Source organism: Opisthorchis viverrini (assembly GCF_000715545.1).
Source record: "Opisthorchis viverrini unplaced genomic scaffold opera_v5_242, whole genome shotgun sequence".
Lineage (NCBI taxonomy): Eukaryota > Metazoa > Platyhelminthes > Trematoda > Opisthorchiida > Opisthorchiidae > Opisthorchis > Opisthorchis viverrini.
In genome coordinates, this window is record NW_008751898.1 from 287,948 (window position 1) to 299,851 (window position 11,904).

Below are 11,904 nucleotides of genomic sequence, written 5' to 3' on the forward strand. Positions count from 1 at the left end.
CTATGGAGGAAGTTTCCCTGACCCGCTGACAGTGGATGGCCTAAAAGAGTTACTGTCGCAGGCGTTTGAAGGAGATGATGGAGAGTCAAGTCGTCCACAGGGAATAGCGGCTACGGTAAGTGCAAGGTTCAGCGTTTTTCATAGTTCTTATGATCCTACGACTAACCAAAGTGCGGAAACTGAGCTTGGACCTCCAATATTATCCTAAGGAGAAGTACGTACGGGCATATAAGCGATACTGGTATGATTGCACTAAGTAGTGCACTTGTTAGCTCACTAGATTAGTACTTCAACCTCATCCTTGCGGTGTTAGTTGATCCCAGATCGGTTCACATTAACTGACTGCATGTTCACCACTACTACTCTTGGGCCATCATCCACTTCCTTTTGAAACTCACTAGAGTGTACCCCGACTAAATTAACCACTCACAAAAAATATTTGAAATCCATGTAGTTATAAGGATCGCGAAATCCTTACAAAGTCACCTAGTTTCTCATGATTATTTCGGCTTTTCCGTTTGGGAACGAATGGGGTTCAACCTCTATACTAATTGTGGTGCAATGAATTTGGCGCACGGATCAACAACACGCATTTTTGGGCTACTCGCTATCAAAACGCTCAATGTAAAAACGCCCTCCCTACCGCAGCGGTCAGCTCGTTCACGTATATAAAAAAAATTCGCTTGTTTACTCATGGACATGGACAATGCCCATCACGTGATTTTAGACTGAAGCAGTGTGTTGATGAACCGTTTGGTTCATGCGAAGAGAAGAGGTATAGTTCATCACTTCCGACGAAGAAGGGAATCGGGCCTACTAAAACCTGATGTTGTGGAAACTAGGAGTGGTAAAGAAATTAAAGTGATACGCAAGTGCTGCGAAAATTTGTTGGCAACTCCTTTGAATATCTAAACTATGGCGCATGCTAGGGAAGGAGGGAAACTTGGTTTCAGAACCTGTAGCCAGTTTATTTGAATGAGTACATTCACAGGGACTGCATATTTACTTTTGGTCACTCTTCTCCATATCTGCAATGGTTTATGCTACTGATGAAGCATGCGAGTAGCCTAATGTCTCATGTCCAGGCTCCGACCACGCATCTGATGGAAGGTAAAGTTTATTACTGAAATTATGGAATCGCTTTACAGAGTTCATTTACTATTGTTTAATAGACAACGAACTTCGAGGAATGTCCAAGAAGACGTACGAATGTTCACTTTAAAAAATTGCAGATGAGGTGTTCACTTTTGTCTAATGGCTTGTAACTTCTTGCTTCACGTTTGCTAATAAATAACTTTGCAGCCAAAGGCAGTATTCCTCTCGTATAGATGCTAAAAAAGTGGGAAGGTTCACTCTCAATGGGACGTGAATTTTTCCGAAGTCAGAGTCGTGGTCCTCCGTTTTACTTTAAGAAGTTTTATCACAAGGGGCAAACTAGTTATGGAACGTAGAAGAATAACGGACCTTGTGTCACTACCGTAAGCGAATTTCTTCTGCCGTGCACACACGTGGGCCGAGTGAGTGACATAGTATTTGATGACGTGATACAGTTATGATGTGTCTGGTGGAGTCTTACAGCATAAAACTGGATGGTGCATTATCTCTATTAAAGTACGATGGCCTTAGAATCAGTCTACTATTACTTGTCATTCGGTGCCACATTTGAATGGTCGTCCTCGATTTTTCCTATCGTCTTCTGTATAATGATAACCCCGGCCGTTCTGTGTCAGTTTATTACTACTTGAAACTCTTTCTGAAGGCAAAGCTCCACCCTGCCCGATGATACTTCCCATTCTTATGATCAATCTCCGCTCCTTAAACTCCATTCTTATGAGGTCAGTGGCAAGCTCGACATAACCTGAGTCGGTTTGCATGAAATTTCAGACCACGTTGTTTGTGTGCCTCACCAGAGGGCGCACATTGAATTCACAGTGAACGCGCTGGCTTTTTGTTCTGTTAATTAGTAGGTGATTGCAGTACAAACCTGATATCTCGCTCTAGCCAAAGCGACGATAACGCAAGCGAACTAGACCTGTACGCCATCTCACCATGGAAATTGTGGCAGAATTAAGAATCACCCGAATATGCTTTGCAGAACGTCATTGGTAAACGGGTTTGTAGTCCCATCGATAGTGATGCATGACGATGTCTTATCGAGTAGAACACGATAGAATTATGATTCTGTACTCATCCTCAGCAACTTTCGGATGCAACCATTCGGAAAATTTCCTACAGGGTATGCGATTTTTTCGGCGACCTTTTGGATAGAAAAGTATCTCGGTAAGTTTATATACTTTTGCTAGAAAGAACTTCTTTCGAAACATACGAGAGCTGAGTAATATGATGTTGCATTTGGTGATATTTCACTGAACTGCTGAATTATTTCCATATTGACTTTGGAAAAGAGTGCTAGACAAGCCTTATCAGTTGTGCTCCGGTACGATGATATATTCTGTAAGCTTGTCGAAGAGTTGGATTTAAAAAATTCGTAAATTGGTTCAATACCTTCACTGCAGTTTTGTCACGAAAAGGGTAGTGGACAATCAGCTGTCCTTTCTGAACGTCCGGCGAACCAGAGCACCCATCGCTTCAATCAAAGAAGCCTTCACCACAAGATAACATGGAGTAAACAATATATGAACCATCGTGGTTCTGTCCCTGTACATTATGAAAGAAACCTAGTCCGAGGTATGGCTTCCATGGCTCGAAAAGTATGTCCAAACGCCACGCTAGCACATGAATTGGGTGCTGTTAGAAACACCTTAAAAAAAACGCTTACACTAATCTGTTTATCCAACGCAATATGCAAAACAGAACTGAAACCAAAGCAACTGAGATGTTAGCCAAGAGTCTGTCCGCAGTGGTAAGACCCACGTTCAACGCGGCTGAACTTTGGTGCTTCTTAGCTTCACCTCTTTTACGTCTGCAAAATAAGACAAACTGTCAGTGCTAGCCTCATCAATGATTGCTTATGAATTCAAGCTCATATGGGGCAGTTCTTATGTGGTGCAGCAGTTGACTGGGGAGCACCACCCGAGGGGGTCCGTCCTTGGAGCTACATGCAAAACCTAGGGTTCTGTTGTGGTCCTCCTATTTAACACGGGTTGCCTCGTTGATCGGAACACTACATTTCGGACCGCATACCACGTGCCACAGAACCAGTCCGAAGCAGTCAGATTGCGTAATCTCTCTACTGCTGAGGCTGTTGTCATCCAATCCTCACAGGCAAAATATGTGCACAGAATAGATTTGTCCAGTCCATCCAATAAGTTCTCCCCTACACTATCCATGCTGTTTGCATGTTAAAATTTCATTGCACATGGTGTAACAGCCGTGCAAGACGGCATAGGACATGCGGCATCAGCTTTGTGTCACTGAAAAGCTCGAGATAGTGTGGCGCAAGATTGACAGGATCTGAAGAATTTTTATTACATTGTATTTTGAATATAATGACTGAACGTCAGTCAGTATAATACCTGATATCTGTGCCTATTTGTGGTAACACTTTAAGAAGTTTGCGTACACCATAGTTGAGGCTCATTGCTCCCTGGTGTCTTCTACTGAAATGTTCGAAGTTTCTGTTTCGCGAATTAATCAAAATATGAGACAGATACAATATAGCGTCGTAAGAAATGCACATACTATATCAGTGAGCTTGGTTTTTCCCAAACAGAGGCTAGGTTTCATCAGATCATTGTGCAGCTTTGTAATCACTGATGGGCTCAGTATCTGTCAAACCAGGTAACATCTGTCCGTTTGGTCTATCTACAGAACCCTTCATTCGATACTTTGGCTGAATTTATTGGCTTAACGAGAACAATCGATTCAGACTTCCCTCCACTTCGACCGCTCGGTGGATACATCATCTTGCCGGTACGGCTTCCCCAAGCATCTGAAACCTCACTGGATGTTCAGAAGTATGATACCTATTCGGACTGCCAGGAACTCGAAGATCGACTACTGTTAGCTGATCTTCGTTCACTTGGGGCCATCGTGTTTCCAGTTCATGTGATTGATACAGAGCAGTCAATAGCACAAGCGATGGACTTAGTCGATCACACACTGCGCAGTTTATCCGAATCTCATGAAGGCTCCTGGACATTATCGCATTTGTTATTGGTGAGTACGCGAGTGAATCAACTGCTGAACTATTTTCCGTGGTTTTCTTTAGCCCTGCTACGCACACTCCCCCAACGATCGAGCTAATCTTGCATAATTATTTCTTGCGGTGCATTACTGTGGTATCTTGCCAGTAGAAAGTGCAGTTTAATTTTATGTGCAATCCGAATTGAAATATTTCAGTTGGTAGCTCACGTTTGAACCTGTTTGCTATCTTGAGCTCCACGCTTAGTCCTACTGTGTGCATTTGCTCCTCATGTGAACATCCTAGTGGACACGCGGTTCACTTTGTTGTGGAACGGTCATTTGCTATCCAGTGTTGCGAGTTATAAATGCCATTTTAGTTGAGCAAACTCTGACGACACCTCACCGGTGATTTACACTTTGGAGAGTGCGTACTAAGTGTTCCCAGAACAGGAATGAATGGTGCGTGGGGATCAATGGAATATTAGTCGTGGCTGACGAGATGCTCGTGAGTCGGCAAGTTACTGGTTCATAGAACCAGACAGACTACGCGAAATACTATTAAAGCCACCCGATTAACCCGAGCTATGCTTAAAACTGAGGTCATTAGATTTAGCCAACGGATTACCATGATACTTCAGGTTTTGCTTTTGGTTTTTCTGTAGGGAGCACCAAGCTGGGCTTAAGATTCGAGATATGCTCTGAAGGTACATAGGACGTCTAATGCCACTGTAATTTCAAAAAAAAAATTTGAACACCAGCCTATCCCTCAGCCTACAACTTACGGCATGACTTGACTTGTTTGACAAGCTACGTTGATGCAATTACGTGGTTGAATCATTCCATTTGTCCCGGAGGTGACGGTGTTCACAGATGTCCAATCATAGACAATGCCAAATTTAAGCAGACAACTGAACCGATCGACAGATTTCACCTCCAGCGCCTTGGATGTGTCCCAAGCGGCGGATACCCGAGAAGCAGAAACTAACAAAGTTACCGCATTCGGCATCCAACCGAATGGCTTGTACATCTAGTCTAAACTGAAAGTCGAATCTGGAATTCTGCTTAGAGAGGTAGTGTGCACGTTCCCAGATTTGAGCTTTAGTGGAGATTACCGAAATCCCCTCATTCGAAACAGGCCATATTCGCAATGTATACATACATAATATGTATATCCACAGATTTACCCCTAACCTAAGAGAATCGGATATCCAGTGATTACCCGTGAAATTTACACCAATCGACGGAACTGCAATATTGACACTGTGATGGTTTTCCGTACTGACTAAATTCAGATAGCGATGGTACTTATGGTATGAATCGCTACACTCACCAAGCTCCTATTCTGAAAATTAGGTTTCCAGACTGAGAACTTAATACTTCAACAGGATAACAAAGTGCTGCTTTCGGTTCACCTCATAAAATCAATGTTCTTCTTTCGAAATATTTGCTTTGCACGGTTGGATGTTAAAAGATTTTATCCCGAAGACAGCATTTTCATTCTGTTGACAGTCGTTTTGTGCCGTTGCTAGGATCTTTAGGCCGGTGTAATTGACAGCTTGATCGGAAGACGTCTATCCGTTCCAACAAGTTACGGCCAGTGTNTTTTTTTAGAAAAGAACTTCGTTTCCGTTGCCGACTGATGTTCCTCTATTGAAATTTCGCGCTATCAGGATACTACAACAGGTGACTGTCGCTGTATTGAAAAGCTAAGAATGACGTCAAATGTCTGAACTGAACGAGTGGTGATGGCTGTATGGAAATGAAGCTTGTGTATTCTGGGGGAAATTCGATGACTGCAATATTCTCCTGGAGCCTGAATTCATCACAGTGCATATTTTCCTCATAGTAACACTGTTTTGGCATTTGTAACCCCCTCTTTATCAACAACTTAACGCTCTCGGAACAACTCGGAACTCCGGGACTCAAATTTCTATAGTATGAGATTGCGAAGGGTGTAACTAACGTGTATTCTGCCACTCATGTTAAGTACCGTTTATCGAAAGCAAAATGGCCATTCTCGTGAATTTTGCGGCGTGGTTGGATCGGTGAAAGTCTCTCTGCTGTGGTTGGCTTTCATATGAATGAGACCTTACTATTCTCCATGTTTCTAACTTAAGCTTATAGTCCCGGTAAACTAAAACGTAACGGCTGTATGTACACTGTTTCACTGGTTAATTTTAAGTATTAAACTTGACCTGTTTACAACAGTCTTCGTTCCTTCCCAAGGTGTAACGTCACCATTGACTCATTTCAAGACGCTGGACACGCTGGCATACAGGATGAAATAGTGCGGTTACAACGCTTGAATATACATGCATCTCGCATTACACCACATATTACCTTAAATGCCACACCGCAGTTAGGTACAGTAATTCCGTGTTGGAATGATGCAGTGTGTTGGTTTTCAAGTTTTTTAATATTTAAAAGTACAATCTTTCTGACATGAAAGGTTCGCATAAATTTTTCAATGTATCAGTCCAACAAAAGAAACAATGAGAAATATAAATTTGTTTCACTTCTTTACTCCTGAAACACCGGTTGTACAGATTACCAGGACGGGGGATGGCAGTCACGTGAGAATTCAACTCCAGTCACGATCTTATTCAAATGGCCGCTCAGGCCTTATCTTCGTAGGAACCAAGTTTTATGTGCATTCCAATGATGACTGAATGGCGTGCGTTTTTTGGGTAACAGCGTTTAGATGTTCGATGACTGCAACTCAGTTCTCGTTGTTTACAACACTCAACTAGTCGGTGTGATTTATCTAACCAAATGGCCCTAAGTTTGACACGCAACACCGGTTTTATGGAGGAAGTCAGTTGGAAATAGTTTCACAGAAGCTCGCATATGGAATAATCTGAAAATACAACCATGGCAAGTGACTGTGTGATAACGAAAGATTGCATGTCAAACTGAATTTGAAATAACTGTTTTGACAGAGATAACTTCCATCTGCAAGGTTCACTATCATTTGTGCACACAACTTTGGGACTCCTGTGTAGCTCATGATTTAACTGTTCATATGCAGAGTTTTAATCCTAAACGTTTAATATATACAGGAGTGGTCATCCTAAATACGTCTCTTGTATCGGCTTGAGATTTCAGAAAACCGTCCCGTGAATTGCCCGGTGTGGATATTTGACATAGTGTGTCGTNCCGTCCCGTGATTGCCCGGTGTGGATATTTGCCATAGTGTGTCGTCTACATTGAAGGTTTTCATATTACATTCACGAAGTCTTCCATGCAACCTTGGTCGATGCAACATAGTCATACCATCACCTGATTAAAACACCACTCCCCTGCCGCTCTGTAACTCTCATTCGGTTACTCAAAGGTTGGAGGTGCATCCTAGAGAAAAGGATTTGTGGTATTGGCGACGTGTACTACTACATCGAAACCTTATGGCGTTCCTGTCCAATGATTTTGTCTTGCCACGGTGTTCCCCTTAGGTGACTTGTCAGTTGTCACCGTGATTGGAGTGACTAAATGACAAAGCGGACATCTGAACATCAGACCTCAGGAGCCGAACACAGCTTTAAATGCCGCTGTAGTACACGGAGCATTGGAAGCAAGGCTTATTCACCTTAGTCCCCGAACCATCCGGCTAGGCGTTTCTGAATTCAGAACGACTGTGCAGTCGTTGACTCTGAACTTTGCCCATCCAACCACAGTTGCTAATTGTGTCGCCGTCTAAAGACCAAACTAGGTAACTAATGCCTTACACATTCTACTCACCCTTTGGGTCAGGCTGAAAGTTAGATACCCCAACTCAACATTCTTTTCCTTTATTACGGCAACCTAACATCACCAGTCAAGTTAATTTATCAGATGATATTTTTCTGTTCGGTTGCAAGCACTGGTCGATATATCCGGAATATCCGGAAGTAGTGTTTCCCAAGGTGAACTGGCGGAGATCGATTTCATTTTCTCTTTAGACAACTAATGGACTATTTTATCGTATTGTCAACGTTCGAAGGCGTTTGGTGACAAGCCATATCGTGGTTAGGATGGTTTTCGCTGGCGATGGCGAAACCCGAAAACCTGTGTCCTCTTGGCTGAACTACTATTACATAGCTGTTTGGTTGACGTGTTGTAATTTACTCCCTCTGATTTACATGCATATCCGCCGTACTAATCTATCCGGTTTATCCCTTCATACCTTGCCTAGTTATCGGAAGAAGGCAATCCGAATCGGGAACAAATTTTTCGAGGGTTTAGGTGCAAGTCTACTTCTGACCAGCCATATTTTGTCACGAAAACATGGGCACTCAAATGCGTAAGTGATAAAGTTCAAGTCCCGGAAAATTCATTCTTATTCACTCTGGACCAAGAATAACTACTTCCTTTATTTCACCTGGCTGTGTTTTTATCTTCCCTTCTGCTACTGATCTTTATCCCCCCTGTTGTTTTTTTATTTCACATGCTCGCTTCTTATGTTTTGTACCTTCTACTCAACGCAACTCGTGTAATGGTGATGCTCACATTTGTATTACTAACGTTTGAAGTAAAAAGGCTCCGCGGGATTTTCACTGTGCCGTGTCTGCGTGAAAACGTTTGCATAGCAAGTTGTAGACTGTCCAGGGAGCATTAGTCTTTATATATCACTATCTGGCTGGCCCGATAGCCAAATGAGCAAGGGATGGTGGAGAACCAGAGCTGTTTGCTTCAAACATATTTTACCGGCAACGTATAGTTCGTAGCGGTTCAGTTACTTATAGAAGGGANAAATAAGGAATTGTTACTCGATCAGTCTAGTCAATGTTCATGATAGCCACTTCCTCCGAGCGTCATTACACCGAAATATTCTGCTCTGAAACTACCTCCATTAACACATAACTAACTCGGCCGAATGACCAATTGCGAAATTTGCAGATGCCTAACGAAGACAGGCTTTGCCTGGCTAAGTCCCGAGTTTTCTGGTAAAAGGTCGGTGGTTTGAACGGAACCTTGGCATCTTGGGAAACCTAGCAGCCTCTTAGCCCTCATACTTCCTTTGCGTGACATGATAGCCAGATACCGGAAGGGTGCTACAGGTGAACGATTAGTTTTTTATTATGCTTGTGTTATGGCTCGCCTAGATAATCTTGCGGCCTTCATCACCACGAAGCTCAGTTGACGACCACCGAACCGCTAACGGCTACCCAGGAAAAAGGGAGTAAGATTATCTTTTTTATCCCACTAACTCAACACTGGAAAATCTGTGAAAATATTGGTCAGTCATTTTATGTAATTCAATTTCTGTACACAAGGCATTTCATGTTTTCTTCTTATTCCTATCTCTTGTAACCCAACGCCGACGAAACTTTTTCCATCTTGGACTCAATGTGTTGCATGTATTTAGAGACTAGATCAAGTTGAATTAAGAGTGAGCTTCGCAACTCTTCCACCCGTGACATGATCGCCGCTTGGGATTCACTTTGTTCTTCTAACAGTTCGTTGAGTCTGGCTTGTCCAACAGAGCCCATTTGGAGACACTCTGAATCGGGGACTGCCTGCGCTTGTTTGCTTGTTTGTTTCAATTCCTGCGGTTTCGCATCGCTGGTTTGACATACTTCATCGGGTACATCAAGGAGTCGTCCCCACCGGCTGAGTTTTGGCTTCGCGGTGCTGGACTCGGCAGGTGTGGGGGTTGTCTGTATGGGATGGCAAACAGCAGGTTGGTTTTCTTCAACAAAACCATGATATGAAATAGGTTATTCAACAAATGATGACTACAAAATCTATCCAAGAGCACTTCACTCCACAATAAAATTTGGCCATTCTGTGTAGTGCGCGTCCCTCAAGATCAGGTCATTTGCAAATGCTGTTGCGCTATTTCACGTTTGATGAGGGAGCCCAACATTATCACAATAGGTAGTAGAATCCTTCAGTTACCGGTAAGATGTTTGATTTTGTGGTATGAAATTCAGTGGCTAGCCGAGCCCCCATTCCCGAAGTCGGTGTGCGTTGTGTTGGCTACTGGATTGTTACGATTCTTCGTCCAAAACGATTATTCGACCTGTGAGATAAACGGATTGACTATTGTTTCTGATTGTATGTCCATCTGCATCTACTTCCCAAGGACGGTGACTTTAAATAGTTGCCAGTTTGAGAACTTTTCAGAACCTTTGAAATAATTGTGTATACAACTCACTTGTTTGCGCTTCTTAGAAGCCGTCCACTGTTCAGATGAAAACTAAACGGATGTCTTACGTAGGTTTGCATACAGCACTCCCTCTACACCTTCGAGGGCTGCTCGAATTTCTCTTCGACGGAGTGTTTCCTCATGAGAAGCTTTCCTACTCAGTTTGATTGATGAGATGGCAGCTAAAAGATCATACAAATCCTGACGTTTAGAAGCTACTCATCTATTGGGAATATGCAGAGGGCATCATTTCCTTCTTCGATGAAGAAAAGAAGGCACAGATATAATCGGATGAACTGATCGGACTCCTCCTGCCGTTTGGTACGTTCCATGAAATGCAGTCACTGGACACTCTACCTTCAATTCAAGAAAGAGGCACTCAAGTTTTCGGAGCGTTTTCCGTATTTTTGAAGTTGTATAAGTCCCGATTATAGTGTGGCAGGTCAAATTAGTACACGAATTTCTATTTGTCAGCCTACAGTACGGGCTGTTTTCTTGTGTGGCTATGTGACGTTATCTCTGCGAGCACCGTAACTGAGGCGCAGCCTACAGTACGGGCTGTTTTCTTGTGTGGCTATGTGACGTTATCTCTGCGAGCAGCGTAACTGAGGCGTCCTGAGTTCTTCGATAACTTTTGTCTCAGAACTTATGTAGGTTGTTACCAGCGAATCTGCAACCAAACAGTTGGAATACCTGCAATCTCGGAGGCATATCGAATGTGTGATCAGTAGTTTGTGGGGTCATCACGAGAGCTGACTGTACAGGTTAGAGCTTGTTAGTCTTGGTGTGTTCAGCACTCATGGGTGTGGCGGATGGACTTACCCAATCCGCTGTGTGGGGCGCACATCAGAGCGAACAGTAATTCGCTAACAGAAAGCGGCTTCAGTCGAAGACTGTGTCCGGAACCAAAAGCTGCGGTAGTTAATTAACGAATTGCGCATGCCGCATCATCGTTTTTCGGAAAGTGCTGTTTTCTGTGCTCAATTCACGAAGACAGAGGGGTATGCAGACGGTTGAGAAAATTCTTGGTAATCAGTGAGACTCAGTCGTTCGTGGTCAAATTACTGATCTGGAGTTCGAGGCTTCTTAAGATGTACACTGCAACAGAACGAGGTCTCCAGTAAAAGGATCCCGTCTTCGCCATTTTCTGCGGCTGTGACATTTTATAACCATTAGTGTTCGGCGTGTATCCTAGGTTAAATTATCGACCAATTAGAGCCACGTTCACCTCCCAAAACTAACCAGTGTTGAATCAGGATAGAACGTATTTCTCAGGAGCCACTAAGAGTGACAGGCGCCTGGTAAGAGCCTGCCAATATCATTTCAGCTGTTAATTTTCCTCTTAGATTGCAGGTCTTCCGTTCCGGAGGCTATGGTTTCGTGATAAAAATGGCAATGAAGGAATCCTATTCCGTCAAAGTAGCTTTTTGTGTGGTATTGAATGTCCCATCTCTGCTTCCGTACGGATGACTGAGTGCATCATTAGCTTTCACAAGTAGAACGGCATATCGGCGACATTTCACTACAGCGTTTATGTGCTGCCAGGGTCAGGTAGACCGGCGCTGACGATGTATATCATCAGTTTACGAATATAATAACTGGGGCCTTATTTTCGCAGGTTGTTACGATTGATACTGATGTGGCTAATTAAATGACCGTCACACTTTGAATCGACCTATAGCTGTTGTGTCCCA

At 43.2% G+C, this 11,904-nt stretch overlaps 2 protein-coding genes across 2 annotated transcripts in view; one reads left to right on the forward strand and one right to left on the reverse strand.

Annotated features, from left to right (window-relative positions):
- Window positions 1-8,615, forward strand: part of T265_08857 (hypothetical protein) — a gene marked incomplete at both ends in the record, with an annotated part of 27,221 nt that extends 18,606 nt beyond the window's left edge. Inside the window, 2 exons of the mRNA XM_009174774.1 lie at window positions 3,742-4,119; window positions 8,255-8,615. Coding sequence (XP_009173038.1) covers window positions 3,742-4,119; window positions 8,255-8,422 — 546 coding nt within the window. The remainder of the gene's footprint in view (window positions 1-3,741; window positions 4,120-8,254) is intronic.
- Window positions 8,616-9,302: 687 nt separating this feature from the next.
- The window catches only part of T265_08858 (hypothetical protein), a gene marked incomplete at both ends in the record, with an annotated part of 52,864 nt that continues 50,262 nt past the window's right edge, over window positions 9,303-11,904 (reverse strand). The window contains one exon of the mRNA XM_009174775.1: window positions 9,303-9,719. Within this exon, the coding sequence (XP_009173039.1) occupies window positions 9,360-9,719 (360 nt within the window). The remainder of the gene's footprint in view (window positions 9,720-11,904) is intronic.